The sequence below is a fragment of the Myxine glutinosa genome, chromosome 4 (assembly GCF_964187855.1).
Source record: "Myxine glutinosa chromosome 4, kmMyxGlut1.1, whole genome shotgun sequence".
Taxonomy (NCBI): domain Eukaryota; kingdom Metazoa; phylum Chordata; class Myxini; order Myxiniformes; family Myxinidae; genus Myxine; species Myxine glutinosa.
This window is the reverse complement of record NC_136264.1, coordinates 86,569,016-86,586,319: the sequence shown is the minus strand read 5'-3', so window position 1 is coordinate 86,586,319 and position 17,304 is coordinate 86,569,016. Positions and strand designations below refer to the sequence as shown.

At 42.3% G+C, this 17,304-nt stretch overlaps 1 protein-coding gene across 1 annotated transcript in view; it reads left to right on the top strand.

Annotated features, from left to right (window-relative positions):
• LOC137425917 (rho GTPase-activating protein 24-like) overlaps positions 1 to 17,304 on the top strand; it is a 94,263-nt gene that overhangs the window by 52,205 nt on the left and 24,754 nt on the right. Inside the window, exons 5-7 of the mRNA XM_078775264.1 lie at positions 1,688 to 1,892; positions 4,878 to 5,010; positions 11,246 to 11,319. Of these exons, the coding sequence (XP_078631390.1) occupies positions 1,688 to 1,892; positions 4,878 to 5,010; positions 11,246 to 11,319 (412 nt within the window). The remainder of the gene's footprint in view (positions 1 to 1,687; positions 1,893 to 4,877; positions 5,011 to 11,245; positions 11,320 to 17,304) is intronic.

Here is a 17,304-nt window from a genome sequence, read left to right as displayed (position 1 = left end):
AGGAATACCAGACATTTATTAATTATGTACAAAACCAAAGAACCAAAGAAGAAACGAAAGTAATATACAGAAGAAGAAGAAGAAGAAGATACACAGGGCAGCCTTAAACAGTCTTATATTATCAACGCCCAAGACAGACAAACAGACTCACACCACAGGGAATGGCAGGCAGGAAGGACTGGAAGAAGGAGAAGGGTCCAGGTGGGACAGCAGGGCTGGAAGGTTCGGCAGAGGCACAGCAAGGAGGCCCGCTCCAGGTCCACGCTCCGGGCTGGAAGCGAACAGCCAGCGGCAGCTTCACGTATTCGTTCACGCGGTAGGGCTTTCCGAAGCAGCTTGGCAAAGGGCTCCGCGCAGCTTCGTCTCTCTCAGCCAGGCCTCACCATGTGCCGTCTCCAACCCAAGTCGACTCTCGTTCATCTCCGTTCATCCCCCTAAAAAGGCTTCGCGCTGGCGCTTATATTACGTGCGTTGGCATCAATGCGCGCTTCATAGAGCCACGCCCGTGATGGTACCTCGCCAGCCCTGGTTGGTCGGTCAGGGCTTGCTGACTCCACCTCCGATGATGAGTCGACGTGCCACACCCTGTTCTGGCGGCTCCGCCCCTCCTTCCTCGGCTTGACCGCATGGCTAATGGCGGTTTGGGGCCAACAACCGCATCAAGGCAAGGAGCAGCGAACGCTGCTTGGCCGTTACTTTGCGGAGACGCGGGTGAGGCGATTGGGGGCTCGACCGTTACTTTGCGGAGACGCGGGTGAGGCGATTGGGGAAATTGAAAGGGACCTATCTTATTTGATTAATGCAACGCAGATTCAACTATTGGGAACAGATCCTTAACTGAAACACATAATAATGAAATAACTACGGAGAGGTCCTATGGTTCGCTACGTGTTGTACAAGGACTAACTAGGGTGCGATCTTTAACAAGCCAATTGATGGGGATATTTACTGGGGAACATTTATAAGGGAAACATTTACTAAAATTTACTAGTGAAGGTTCTAAAAACCGTAACAATATATATGTATTTTGCATCTATACGAGTGGGGTATGCTGACACATTGTGTAAGCAATAACAAACTGTGCTTCATACGTAGGTACATAATAAATAGAAGCTTTATGATTAGAAGCAAACATCACTGACCTGCTGCTAGATATCAATTTAGGATTTTATCTATTTATTTAATGGACACGTTTTCATGTTTTTTTTAACGTAAAGTTTCATTTACGGACGCTTTTTCTTTTTTCATTTGCAGACATTATTGTCATGTTTATTTCATGGTTTACAGTTATAGAAATTCCAATTTTAAAATGCTAGATACTGATTGAGGTTGTTTGTTTTTTACCTTTTTTTTTACAAATACATTTACGTTTTGTAACAAAAATTTTCATTTATGGACGCTTTACGATGGTTCTGTAATTTTTGCCGGTGTACCGGCTTCGATGTCCGTCAACACGCCAAATTTCAGCTTTCTAGACACCCTGAAGGTAGCGAACATTAATATCAGTCAGTCAGTGAGTCAGTGGTTAGAAAGAGCTTTATATACAGTTTTAGATATTATACAGTAGTATATAGTACCTTACTGTACATCTGAATTTGTGTATATTATCAAGTGTTGAACTGTATTATTATCTCTAACTGCAGCTTTGTATTTCGATGCTGTCCCATTTCTCTTTCACACCGGACAGGTGTGTTTGGTCGTCCTTTGGAAGAGGCTGTGAGGCGGGTCCAACACAGTGCTTCTCCAATCCCACCCATCATTGCTCGTTGTGCAGCCTTTATTAGGCAGCGAGGTCTGAATGAAGAAGGACTATTCCGCCAACCAGGACAGACGCGACTTGTGCGCTGCTTAAAACAGCAAATTGATTCTGAGGATGAACCCTGCTTTGATAAGTAAGACATGATTACTTCAGGGATGGTATTGTGATGGTAATGTGGGAAAACACAGATGGGTTTACATATCAAACAGTCATATTTTATTTCATTGTGCAAAAATATTCAAATAAAATAGTTGAAATGGCTACTTATATACAGTATATACCATGATCCTTGTGTGACCTTGTGGCCTTAGCACGTATGTGTGGTATTCCAGAATGAAGGTAAATGATTCACGTCTGAAGTCAACTTTTTGGTCTTTACACTTTTACAAGCAACTAATGCATGCAGAGCTCATATTTGTTGCATAAAACAGATCCAAATCTTCCAGGTGGTGATGGTTGTTGTCATGGTTGTTGCTGCTGCCGCGATTGTAATTTTAAGGTCGATGTGTCTTTAAGAACTGTTTCAGACTTTTGAGATGGAAGATTTGTATTTGTAGATTGTTTGGTATATGAGGACAGTAAGGTCACTATTTAGTCATATGTATATGTAAATTGGGGGTGCATTTGTTGAACACCATTCAATTCCTGGAGAGATCAGATGAAGTGTGGGTGGAAATTGCTGAAGGAGAAAGACACAATTGCAAACTAACATGGGTAGCCTGATAGGGATGTTACATGCACATCGGTTGGGGAGCTGGGTGGACCTTGGCGTACATATGGATTACAATCAATTAAAAGCTGCGTAGTTTATGTTCAATTTTCACTTCAATTCTATAACTTATATTTTTGCTTTAAAGACCCTTTGCATTGCCAATTTGTCATGCCTTACGATTGATTCCACAACATGTTCCTTTTGACAACATTTGGGACCAACATTGTCACTTTTCAGAATAGATCGGATAAACCGTTGCATCGTCAAGCATCATGTCATAGGCCTCACCCGTGCATGGATCCCGACTTCAGAAGGTGTGTGCAGCTCATTTTGCAGTCACAAAATCTTTCCTCGGAAAAATCTTATGTGAACAGCCATGCTTGCAAAGTATCCTGTTCCAATCCAAATCTGCTATAGTGACGCTCAATACCCATTCATTGGATCTCCAGTGCATTCGTCTGTATTTACTTGAGGTTGAAATATGTTAATTATACCACAGTAAATTAGATGTTTATAATGTGCTTGTGTCAAAAAAATCCCAGTAAATAATTTTTGATTTTCTATTAATTAAATTGATATGTTTGGGAAAATTACATGCCCAGACCAGGAATCGAACGGCTTAGCGGCTAGGGTGCCAGCTTAGGATCCTAGAATCCTGGGTTCGAATCCCGGTCGATCACTGAATTAACGCCAGGGGGGTTGACTCAGCCTGTCATCCTTCCGAGGTCGGAAAATTGAGTACCAGTTCACTGGTAATTCCCTGTGTGTCGCAAGAGGTGGCTAACAGGGTTGGCGGCAGGAAGGGCAGCTGGCCATAAAACATTGCTTCAAAAAGGGGACCACGGTGCCCGAAAAAGGCCAACCCCTGCTCTGCGGGGGGAAAAATGGCCTCTAAAGGTGGTTCAATGTATTTTAAGATAATCTGACCATGAACCGATGAACCCAGTTATCAGACTTGGTGGCGTTATGATTTGAGTGTCTGTTCTGAGTTCTGGAGGTCAACAGTTCGACACTGATCCTGGCTGAATCGTCCCAAAGACTTTTAAGACTGAGCTGCATTGAGCCCACCGAGCGTAGAGAGAAACATGAAGTCGCAAGATGGCATTGCTGCTACATCACTTCGCCTAATGTCATTGGCTGTGTTCACCTAATGTTGAAATAGGTCAATAATTTTCTAATGTCTCTGTCTGCATGCATGGGTTTGTGTGCAATTTGTGTGATAGTTCTTCCATGAGCCTTAGCCCATGGGGAAGATAAAACAAATCCGAATGATATATTATTGGCACATGGATCAAAATCCAAAAACTAAAGTTATAAAGTAAATGCCCAGGTGTCAGGTCTATCACTACTGCATCGTCCTAGAAAAGCTAACTTCCATTTCATGAATAATCAGCTTTCAATGGGGGATCAAATCATATTGTAACGTGGAAGGGGGATCCATAGATAGTTTGTGCTGATAATAGTATGGACCTTGTGTTAGTGTGGGTTAAATGTGCTCTTGTATTAGATATCTGTAGAGGTTAGTGACATGGTTAATGCACACTGAGGTCGTGGTGATTGTGAACCTCGAAGCAGAATAGGATAAGGTTGTGTTGTGTAAAACCTCCTGCAACAGGCCACACCAGATGGAGGAATTGTGGCCACCAAAAGGCACCAATAGCTCGATAAATGCGCAAAGTTGGACTTCAATTGAAAGCGCCACGATGGATATTTTGATGGACATTTTGAAAGTGCCACGAGCGGTCATGGCAGTTCTGCTGAGGGCTCGCACAGGACCACCGGATAAGCGGCCCTGTGCTGCGGGGAGAGCGCCGCACCTATCCTTTTGAGTGGCCAATAAGGACCAGCCAATGGTGGCCTGGAGGGGATGGTAAAATTGTTACGCTCGCATGTGCACTCTCTCTCTCTCTCTCTCTCTCTGTTCCATCACTCCTGGGGGAAGGACCATTGGAGAATCGAGGAGACCCCTCTTCATCGCCATCTTTCATCTTTGCCACCATGAGCTGCACTTTGTCCTGCATCATACCATCTTGCACGACCACACCATCATGGTGGAGCCACAACCAGCTCGTACCTGCCTCATGTCCTCGCCTGATATTCCCATCAATGTGTGAATCTGGTGTTTGGCGCCTTAGAATGGAATTGTTTTCTTGTATATAACATCATTCTCCTTATCTCCATTATCCATATTTTGTGTCTGTTGACTGCTTGGTTCATCCCGTTTATTTATTCATTGTGTGTTGTCCTTTCTTTCCCCGTATTCTATTAATAAACCCATTTTAATCTAAGACATCCGTGGATGTCTTAGACTTCCGGCTCAGACTGGTTCAGACTGTCTTCATGCTGTCCTGAAAGTTAACACCAACCTGCCATTTTTTCTTTTCAATATGTTTTGTTTGTTCTCAGGTTCACCGATGTGCATTCCGTTGCATCCCTGATGAAACTCTACCTCAGGGAACTTCCACAGCCTCTTGTGCCCTTTGACAAGTATGCGGCTTTCCTGGCCTGCAGCCGAGCACTTGTGGCTGACCGTCAGGGGGTATGTTGTTGAAATTGAGTGCTGCACCAAACCGCACTTTGTCTATTTTTGGTTTACTTATACGTACTTGCAATAATGGTAATCTTTGAACTCCTAAACTTTAAACATTTCCTCTCTCTCTCACACACATGGAGAAGGATATTTACGACATTCTATGATCTCTGCCATTAAAAAACCGACCATGCATGCGATTTATTTATTTGGCATCATGGGACACTGGTGAGGTGCAACCCTCTGACAGAGATAAATGCTGAATAATTACATGTCCATTTCATTGTGACCTAATCACGTAATGCTACATTTTGGTGAATGTTTTCTTGGAAAAAACAATCTCAGGACCGGGCATGTCCACCTCCGGCAGGAATCACTGCATCGAGATCCAGGGAGTTTGTTGACAGTACTTTGGCATGTTGAAACCGATTGCAAAGATGGGCCGCGTGAATGTCTCAGTCCTGAGTGGAGTCCTTATCCTCGGGCATCCACTACTTGGTTTATCTTGTGTTGATCCAGTGGCTTGATAACCTCCTCTGAGGTCATAAACAATTCCTCGAGCCTTGTAACATGGTTAATGGACGATTCTGCATGAAAATGTCCAATGATTTGATTCCTCTCATTTTTGACAGATGTAGCATTGCAATGGATTGTTAAATAAGAAAATCATTGTGTTTTTTGGATGATCCTCACACTGGTCTCTCGGAAGGACTTTCAGATTTGCTCAGAATGCCTTCTTTCACTTATAAAAACCTAACGTAGTATTAGTTGCATTTGCTGAATGATTATTACATGATGTAATTATGATGTGTAGAAACTTGTAATCAAGTGTTCTGCACATCCCTCGTGCCAAAAAACAACAACAACACAACAGGAATTTTAAGGCCATTTTCCCTGCTAGAGTGGGGGTCCCCATGACAATCTTCTCCATTTTGCCCTATTTTCTGCATCTCCCCTTGTTTAACCCCCTTGCCCACATTTCTTCTTCCACCACTTTAGCCAAGTCTTTCTCGGTCTTCCCCATCCTCTACTTCCTTCTACATTCATTTCCATCACTCTTCTCAGCCAGTCACTTTCATCCTTCCTCAACACATGACCAAACCATCTCAACCTGTGCCAATCGTGCCAAAAAGGCCTTTGAAATTAATGCTGGACCAGCCCTTCAGCAAATACTTGAAAAATTCAAAATGTTTGGGTTATAGCAGAGAGGATACATAATGAGCCATTAAAGGCAAATATGAGTCACCAGACCTGTTATGCTTTGAGAAATTATGAGGGGGTGTGAAAAAATTTTCTCCCAAAACATTTTCCCCTGACAATATTGTGAAACTTGGCAAGGTGTTAGTCTTTTTCTGTGTAATTTTCAGACAGTGTCATACATTCTTTCCTCAGTGGTGGGTGAGTTTCCGGATGCCATCACAGTCGTGTTTTTGGCACCGAAACAATTTTTTTGTTTAGTGAAACAAACTTTTTGACTGCACCTCATCTTTGTCAATGCTATGTGCTAACTGTCATGATAGCTTAGAAGTAAACAAGAGGTAGTGGATAAAGGAAGGGCACTCTATCACAGCAGTGTGAAATATATCCATGATGATTTATGGGTTTTGTCCTATAGTAGGTAACCATACTCTCGAGCACAGTGCAACATCAGCATATTCTGCACTAGCAAAAGGTCCCGGCTTTGCCGGGTAACAATGAGTCGCTTCCTGATGGGAATATGAAGAGAGGGGGAGAGGAGAGGAAGGTGGGAGAGGGTGGTAGGAGAGGATGGAGCAGGAGGAGAAGGGAAGGGGAGGAGGAGAGAGAGAGGGCAGGGGGAGAGTGGAAGGGAAGGGAGGGGGAGGGCGGAGAGGATGGAAGGGAGGGGGAGCAAGGGGAGGGTTAGTATATCGCACAAAAATGTTAGTCAATAAAAAAAATGGGTATGTAAAAACAAAAAGGGAGCTCTGTGTACTGTAAAGACATGGCTTACAAAGGCAGCCTGAAAAAAAGGGAGCTTTTTCTACTGTAATGCCATGGCTTGTGTTATGGCTTCATCACTTCCGTTGTTGTGGTTTTCATCCACTGTAAACATTTTTGATTCCATGTACTCTTATTGTTTTCAAAAGGTTTATTGTGTATGAACTGTTTTCAAAAGGTGAAAAAGTTAGTGTTAAAAGAAACCGGAAACCAGATCGGGAACCGGACGACGATGAAGAAGAGGAAGAGGGAAAAGAAGGCGGAGCGAGTGGAGTCGGACAAGAAGCATAGTTGCTTTGCGGTCTGGAGCGAACATTGGCGAGCAAGAGTCACGAGTGAACTTTTGGTTTCCCAGGAAAGGGATTCCTGCGACAGAGTTGTTATGGCTGTGACAGATTCACCTGCGTGTCAGGTTTTGCGATTGATTCCGAAGAGAATCCTCATCGTGCCGTTACGTCTCGAGTACGGGCCGTCGGCCATTTTGACTCGCGCGCTTTGTGCGTCGAGCGAGGTTTCTTTGCTTCGCTTCAGCCTTTCTCACCGCATTCAGACGTTTATCTGGTGTGTGTGTGTGTGTGTGTGTGCAACGTGGATTTTGAAGGTAAATCTGAGGTTCGCCGACTGTGAGCCGTGAAACGTCCATACCGAGGGTGTGATTTCCCAGTCGCCTGGAGGGCGCCTTTGGATTTCCCAGTCGCCTTGAGGGCGCCTTGGTGCAGCTTTGGCCGTGTGACTGTGACTGTCATCCGAACAGGATTCTGGTCTCTATTGGACATCGTTCTGACGATCGCTGGAGCGGATCGACTTTGGCTTGAAACCGGAATCAACGTGGGTTTGAAGCCGGGAAAGAGACATTGGGAATGTTCTTGTTTCACTCACTTGGAGCACAGTGAGTTATACATTACGAAACTGATGGTACCATCATAGGATATATATGGATTGTACTTTTGATTACTATTATTGTGGTACTGTTGTTCTTGTGTGATCTTAATACAATATTTGTTTGTTGGTAACAATTGGTGTGGCTTCACCATTGATCTTTGACATACAGAATAACACATTTTTCTGCCTTGATTCCTCTCGGGGCTCAGAGGTACACCGTGACCAGGGGGTTGGGGAGGAGCACGTAACACTTGCAAAAGCAGCCTGAATAGTGTTCACCAAGTGGTGGTTAATCTTATTCAAAAAGGATGTTGTAACACACCCAAACTTCCCCAGCCTTGTGACTAATTAATTGAGAGCCCTCGTGAAGCGGCTTAAGCACGCCAGCAAGCACTCCAACGAAATGGGTGATAAGGAACGGCTGGCTTGGCAAGCGATAGTAAGCTGATTGCTTCTGGTTGAAATGGCTGAGCAATTTTAAAAACAGATCGCAGGTACAGTGGAGTGACACCCTATCCCATGGAAGAATGAATTAAGTTTAAAATATTAAGTAACAACACCCAAAAAACCCCAGAATGAGAATCACAGCCTCGCTTAAATAAATGCATATATACACTTAGTTTTAAAATCGCAAGACAAAGTAAATTTTGTCAGATTTCACTCCAAATTTGAACATTTATTTAATCTACAGCATCCAATCCTCATATCTCAATCCAGATTTTGATGATATGCTTCAATTGTGTAATGATTTATTATTAAGTTAAGTTAAAAAAAAACTAACCCCAGAATGAGAATCGCTTAAATAAATGCATGTACAGTGAACCCTCGTTTATCGCGGGGGTTACGTTCCAGAACCCCCCGCGATAAACGAAAATCCGCGAAGTAGCGACCATATTTTTTTATTTTTTTATATATATATTTTAAAGCATTATGAACTCCCCACACTCTTATTAACCTTTCCCATACTCTTATAAACACTTCCTATACTCTTAAACACTTTTTACGCTCTTAAACATACGTAATTTTAACAACATATAAAATTCTAATGGGTACTCACCATTGAAGATACTGTAGCTACCCATGGGTTCCCCAAGCAAGACCAGCATCAGAATCTCCTTGCTCCAGCCGGTGACGTCACCGGCGGGGATCCCCGGCGCGAGAGTGGCTGGTCACGTGACCACCGAAGCACGCCACGCTTGAGAGGTGTGGCTTTCGGTTTCTGGTTGTGCTTTATAATGCAGCCCGATAAATGGGCTTTTCAGTGTTCCCGAGTTGGTTTTGAGAATAAATATCTTCTCGGACGAGTTTGTGTCTTTACATGAGTCATGAGTTTGTGCATGAGTCTAACATACTCTGGTTGGTCGCCTCTAATCCATCAGCCAGTAGCGTGCCGTGTACGATCTCACGTGGGTAACTCGCACAAGTGGAAGCTGCCGCATCTGCGTTTTCCATACGCACGACTCTTTGTCTACCCTTCTACTGTACACTATGTACAGTATTTTATTTCTTGTAATATGTTTTAATTACTGTATTTTTCTTATTTTTTTACGTTTTTTAATTTTTTAGGCTAGAAAATGCTTATTTTACCACAAAAATATTTAAAATAATAGTATATAAAAATACATTTATACCGCAAAATCCCGCGATATAGCGAAAAATCCGCGATATAATTTTACATATACTAGCGAGAAAAAACCGCGATGTACCGAATCCGCGAAAAGTGAACCGCGATAGAGCGAGGGATGACTGTATACACTTAGTTATAAAATTGCTAGATATGGTAAGTTTTGTCAGATTTCACTCCAGACTTGGACATTTATTTAGTCTACAGCATCTAATCCTCATATCTAAATCTAGATTCTGATGATATGCTTCAATTATGTCATTATTATTATTAAAGTAAAAAATAAATAAAAAACTAACCCCAGAATGAGAATCACAGCCTTGCTTAAATAAATGCATATATACACTTAGTTATAAAATTGATAGATATGGTAAATTTGGTCAGATTTCACTCCAGATTTGGACATTTATTTAGTCTACAGCATCCATTCCTCATATCCGAATCTAGATTTTGATGATCTGCTTCTATTATGTAATGATAATTGATCGTGTTTCCAACGCAAGGCACGTTTGAGGAGGCCGAAACAAAATGGCAGCTTAAGAACCCAGCGAGATGCAGTGGGCTGACCAAGATGGCGTCCTTTTTTGGTTTTTTTCTCATGAGCACCTCGTTGATCATCTTAAAAAGGGTGTTATAGCACCCAAACACCCAGTTTTCATCATTGCAATCTGTTGGAGGTCTAGGTGTATGCATGCAAAGATTGGGGCTGCTAGGTTTCATGGTTTTGGAGTTATGGAGGAGGCAGGCAGATGGACAGACGGACGGACAGATGGACAGACGGACACTGCCTTTTATTATTATAGATGGAAATGGAAGAATTTTAACAGTGAACGAAACACCCCATCTGTGTGACGATTTGTCTGGATAATAATTGTTGATTACATTTACCAGCTCCTGGAAGAGTTAAAACAGTGAGAAGTAAATTTAATAACAGGAGGAGGAGGAAACATCTTATTCTTCTTTCATAGACCAGAAGAAGAAGACCAGTCATTTTGCATCTTCAGAAGCATAGGGCTGCCAAAGCAGTTTACTGGACTATTGGGCACAATCATGGATGGGTCGCCACTCTGACGCAGAATACTCGAATGGCTCATTCATCCCAGTAAGATGGTACTCATTTTGCTGACCTAGGAAGGATGGTCAGGCTGAATCAGCCCACCTTGTTTTAATTCAACGGCCTGACAGGGGGGCTTGATCTCAACACCCTGCAATCTCAAGCCAGCCACCTTAACCGTTAAGCCAACACCAGGTTTTCTTCTTTCAAATGCACCACATAATTTTCTGGAGGCCCAGCTGTGCCGTTGATGCAGTACCCCTCCCCTGTATGTTATAGCAGAAATTTGGAACTTGGCTATGGTGCCGGTGATAGCTTGCCTATTCTTCATGAAGGACACCATGGAATGCACTTTTATGCACTGCATGTTCAGCAATATTGTTGGTTTAAAACAAATTGTCACTGATGGTGTGACTGAGAAATTATATGGACTGTAATGTCCCTCTTCATATGACTGACCACCTTGGTTTTCCTGGCTGTTAGCCTGAGGGATAGTGTGAAAAAAAAATCAAACTTACCCAGGTAAAGGTGAAATTCCAGATACTTATGTATTTTATGTTTTCAAGGTAAACATGTTTTCATGACCTCAGAGGCTATATTTGTGTTGTTTTACATACCTGCTTTCTATTATAAAGTTACACCACCAAACTTGTAAGAGATCATACTTGTATTGTCACAGTTCTGTATGATAATTCACCATGTGTTTATGATACATTTCCTTTTAGGCAATAGATGAACTGTTGAAGCAGATTAATGGCCTTTCACCTGCAAGCTACAATCTTCTGTGCTTCATCTGCAGGTGAGCACTACATTTTTGTCTCAGATCCACATTAAAACATGTATTAATAAATAATTAATTATTCATTCATCTTGAATATAGTCTCAAGAATGCCTGTGCCATGTCCACATTCTTGTACTACCACTTAATGCAGGTAGTGCTAATTATACAGACTAGAGTCCTAGACGCACCAGCTCCCTACGGGAGCAGCAAGGACGGTGAGGGCGGATGGGACATTATTCTGTATTATACTATACAAGCTCAAATTTTCAAGACATTCTGACCAGCGGTGCAAACAAAAGAAAGAAACAGGCAGGTGTCAAATTGTGATTCAAAATTCCCCATTTTAAAATCAAAGTTATAACATAAATGGTAGGTGGACATCCACACTTAGAACATTCCCATGTTCACCTTGAGTCCAACTACCAACTTTGAACGCATTTCTTTCCACAAACAAACAGACACGTATGTTTCATCGCATTCCCCCCACATCTATGATAACATCATTTTTCATTATACGATAGGACCTGAGCCTTTCGTCACTACCAAGGCCAACCTTTCTGTTTATCATAAGTTATATTGACTTCACATTCTCCCACAATAGACACAGATTCACCAGTGTACAGGCGTAATACTGCCTCCCATCTCTCCTGGAACCGAGTGTCAATAATCAGTGATATCGAAGACCTGGTATGTATTTGCATCAGCACTTCACTGCCTTGTACCTCCAACCTAACAACAAGTGGTTTGGATTTCACTTGGTTGCTCGATTTATGAGAAAGACAGCATGTGTCCTTTTCATTTTTATCCTCTAATTGATATGTCTGGTATTTAGACTATTGGGCCAATCCCCGTGGGAATCTGTTCTTGTTCCAAGGAATGCTTTGGCTCTTGGGTTTCGAATGAAAGACTCTTGCAAAATGACCTTTGCGCCACAGATATAGAAGTCCACATTTCTAGCGGAACAATCGCTAGCTTGATTTTGAGCTGTCCACCCACAGCGATCACGTTTTACTCTGGATTTACCATCAAAATACGAACCATGGGGTCTTGTGTCCACGCAAACTCATCATCTTGTTTACTCCTACCTTCCACCTGACTACGACATGTTCGAGGAGATCCAATGTGTTTTTACCACCAATTCTACTGTCGACGATATGCAGTCGTGCCCAAAAATATTGGCTTTAAAACTGTGACTTTTTTTTCCTTTTCTTCATCTTGAAATTGTTCTTCTTTTTTTGTTCTCATTTTTCCTCGCTGTTCTTGAATTGCTGGTAAATACAAAAATATTGGCACCCTTGAACTTTTTTCAAATAATGCACCATTTCTTCCAGATAATTGTTGAAATTAATAAATCTTTTCGTACAATATTATTGGCACGTTTTAGAAGTTCTTAAAAACAATTTGATTTCAAACAGGTGATTCTCCTTTACTTTGGAATTTAACACACCTGTGGTGAGTTGCTGGTGCCTGCAATATAAAGATCACTCATTCAACCAGTTTGAATGGAGAAAAGGAGTCATTCTGCTATTTTGTGTCACTGTGTGTACTGCGATGAGAATGCAGAAAAGAAAGAAAACCAGAGAAAAATGTCTGAGGAGGTCAGACACAAGATTGTACCCAAGCATGGACAATATCATGACTACAAGTCTACCCCCAGAGACCTTGATGTACCTGTGTCCACTGTACACAATGGAACCAACCTCCCTTGACGTGGCCACAAGAGAAACCTTGATCGAAGATTGCAGCGAAGGATTGTTCGAATGGTGGAGAAAGCACCTCGATCAACTGCCAAACAGATTCAAGCTGACCTTCAGACACAAGGTACGACAGTTTCAACTCGCACCATCCGTCGCCAACTCAATAAAAGGGGGTTCTATGGTAGGAGACCCAGGAGGACCCCACTGCTGAGAGAGAGCCATAAGAAAGCCCGACCGGAGTTTGCCAAAACACACCTGAACAAGCCAAAATCCTTCTGGGAGAATGTCCTGTGGACAGATGAGACCAAATTGGAGCTTTTTCCAGAAAACAAAATGAAGCCTTCAAAGAAAAGAACACCTTCCCTACAGTCAAACATGGAGGAGGTTCAGTGATGTTTTGGAGTTGCTGTGCTGCCTCTGGCACTGGGTGTCTTGAATGTGTGCATGGCATCATGAAATCAGGAGATGACCAAGGCATTTTGGAGCGTAATGTTCAACCCAGTGTCAGAAAGCTCGGTCTCTGTCGAAGGTCATGGGTCTTGCACCAGGACAATGACCCCAAACACACTTCAAAAAGCACCCAGGAATGGTTCAAGACAAAACGCTGGACTGTTCTGAAGGGCCCAGCAATGAGTCCAGATCTAAATCCCATTGAACACCTGTGGGGAGATTTGAAAACAGCAGTTGGGAGAAGGCACCCTTCAGATCTGGGAGAACTGGAGCAGTTTGCATGGGAAGAGTGGGTCAAACTACCAGTAGAGAGGTGTAGGAAACTCATTCATGTCTATAGGAAGTGCTTACTGCAGTTATTTTGTCCAAAGGCTGTGCTACGAAATATTAAGTCCACGGTGTCAATAATTTTGTCAATGCCATTTTTTTTCATTTTCTGATTTAAAAGGATATATTAAGTTCTAAATCCAAAACAAAGGTTCTGTAATCTGTAAATGTTAACAGTGAAATAAAGAATTGTGGAGACCAAATACTTTGGTCAATTTCAACTTATTTTTAGAGAAAATTGTGAGTTATTTGAAAAAAGTGCAAGGGTGCCAATATTTTTGGCCACAACTGTACGTAGGGTCTTGTCGAAATCCAACGTTGCTTCCCACAGCAATCTGCATTTAACTCCACAGTCTAACCGAAGATGTAGCATTTCCTTCAGATTACCTCCATATTCATACTGTTCAGTCTATTTATGTTAGGCTGTTACATAATCCGAAATGGACTCACCTCCTTTCCTGGCTGTGGTTATTCAGCTTGTAGTGCTGCGTGCCTACAAGCATGATCTACAATCTCCAAGATCTACAAGCATTTCCTTGGGATTACCGATGGCTTCGAATTCCAGTGTTGGTCGACGATAGAAATCAGCTCCGACAATGGGACGTTCCTCAGGTTCCACGATGCGAACAAGCTTGGCATTAGCTTGTAGGTCTGTGCACTGGAAACACTCAGCAGTATCGATCATTGATTATGGTACGGGTGCATTACCTAAGAGGCAATGTCGCTTCCTTCAATTTGAATCGTTGTATTTGCTTCAGCCATTATTGTACTAAGCACGGTGATATTTATCAACAATTCTGAGGAATGTACACATTTGAATGGGTGGCCATTTTTTGCCCGGACATCCCTACATATGGAGTACTGTCATACTCCATTATAACGCAGAGAATTTGCATATTTTAGAATGATTCGTACAATTTCTGGGAGTTTGATTTATTTATTTTTATTGATAACATCCAGTTTTCAAGTTATTCCGTCTGGTGGTGCAGGAGTGCCTTAACAGGTATGACAATTCACCCACTTCATATCATAATTCCACACTTTCACATTAAAATGAAAACCTGAGGTGGAGGTTGCCGTCCTAATTTAGTAGAACATAGCCACCCACACCCAAAGTACATCCACCGTTTTTGAACTTATTTCGTCCAGCATTGTAGGAGTGCATAAAATACAGAGCACGTATGTGGCGGTTATCACACTTTATGTCTATAATCCTCAGAGGTCACAAGACTTGTCTTGGTTTCAAAAGCGTGTCTTTAATTCACATAAAAACTGAAAAGGAAAAATACAGCCATTCAGTACATGCCGTTAATCATGGCGGCATAACGAGCTTGCTATATGATTTACACAAAACCTACTACGATACATTTTGCATCCACACAATACAATAATTTGCCTAAAGTTACTTCAAGAGGTTCAACAATAAATTGAGATTCAGCTTATTCAAGATTCGAAGGGTCGAGATCCAAGGGTCGGGTATTAAAGAGAAAACATCGAAAATGGAGTCGACCAGTTCTTTCGTTCGTCGCGGGAAAAACGGTATGGCGGGAAGAAGGCGGAAGTGCAAGAATGCTAATACAGCGCCCAACCACCACAGGAAGTCATAACAATACTTGCATTAACAACAGCTACAACGTATGTAGATCTAATACTGTTTTAGTGAGAACACTTCAGTTCAAGTGTATAATAAGTTTTATTAACACTCCAAGTAAGGAAAACAGGAAGAAAAAAAACCACCACGAGAGCATCCTTCGTTCATGTCAGGCCGTGCACAAAACTCCTCGAGATGCTCTGCCCCTCCCCTTTCTCCCTACCCTATTGGTTGGAGAGAAACCACACCGATTATGTTCGACAAGCGAACATATGTTATCTGGTCTCTTAAATCGAAAGGACCGCTACACTGTAAACCACTGGGACCTGTAATGCACTCTCCCACCAGGAGCAGTGTTTCACTATACTGTATATACACTTACATAGATAATTTGCATCGTTGCCCTCCTCCCCTACTGAACCCCCACGACTATGAAATATTTTAAGGCCTAAAACCTGCTTGGGCACTAAATGAGACAGTGTGGGTAGCTCATAAAACATTTTTGCTCCTTCCTCTCGATGCACGTAGGTGCTAGTAGCAGCGTTGTTTGGGAGTAATGGAGTGCACCTGCACAGCTGATAGAGTGTGACCCCTCTACATTAGGGCACACATTTTCTGGAATTTTGACGGGATGCCAATGATGCCTTGCCGACTCTTCATCAAAAGACTTTAACGTCCACCAGCTAGCACTGACAGATTGCTTCTCAGCTTAAGGTCCATCCGAGGGGTGGCACACTTTCTGATGTCAAGCACCATTTAGACATTTATAGTTGGGTCAGGAGTCGAAAACAGACTAGACTGCTCAAGGGTAAGTGCACTACCTGTACATCATCCTGTCAGGACACATGTTGACCTTCTGGTTATGAATTAGTGGCAAGCAGACTACCATCCTTTGGTGATTTCTTTGTTATTGGGATCGATGCAACTCTAATGCTATGCCTCCATTCTCGTATTAAAAGCAATTATTGGAAATTTGTCAATGGAAGTAGGACCATGTGTTAAAACGTTATTGCAGATTTATTTTGAAGGAAAAACATGGCATATTATGCAACTTGCCTGGATTCCGAAAGTCTGCATATAAATAAGTACAGTAAAATGAATGAAAAATGCTTTTGTTTCCATATAAAATAACGCTTGAATGTGGATGATTTTAAAATTAAGTCTGGCAAAGCAACATGCACATCCATAATGCATTATTGAGAGGCCAAATATTTATTAAATGTTCACTGAGCAGAGAACTGGAGTTCAGGCCAGTGCAAGTATGATAGGAAAAGAAGAGGGAGTCAAGGGATTTGCCTGTGCATGCAAGATTGACATTTCTTTTGGAATTTTCCCCTTAATTGTTTCTCATCATTTTAAAATGTTTATTTTGGTTAAATGTGGATTCTGGCATTTAAGAAGGTTTCGTGTTTCTTTTAAGCCCAACCTATGATATCTCAGGCATTTGATACCGTATGGCATCCTGCTCTGCTTAAGCTTGCCGCGTAAAGCATACAAGGCCGCCTTCATACCTGGCATTTCTTGACTTCCTCCACTCATGCAGTCAACATGTTGCTATCAAAGGAACTCTCCCAGTGGAGGCTGGAGTTCCACAAGGTAGTGTCTTGGGTCCAGTCTTGTTCCTCATCGACATAAACGACCTTTTCGATGCTATGGGAAATCCTTTCTTGACTGATGTGCAGATGTCTCCACATTGTGCCGTACATAATACCTATCCCACAGATAGGCAGGCAGTAACCAACCGCAATAGAAGAACCACCTTTTCTCCGCAGAGCAGGGGTTGACCTTTTCCGGTCACCGTAATCCCTTTTTGGAGCAATGTTTTACGGCCGGATGCCCTTCCTGCCACCAACCCTGTTATTCGCCTCTTGCAACACACAGGGAATTACCAGTGAACTGGTACTCAATTTGCCGACCTCGGAAAGATGACAAGGTGAG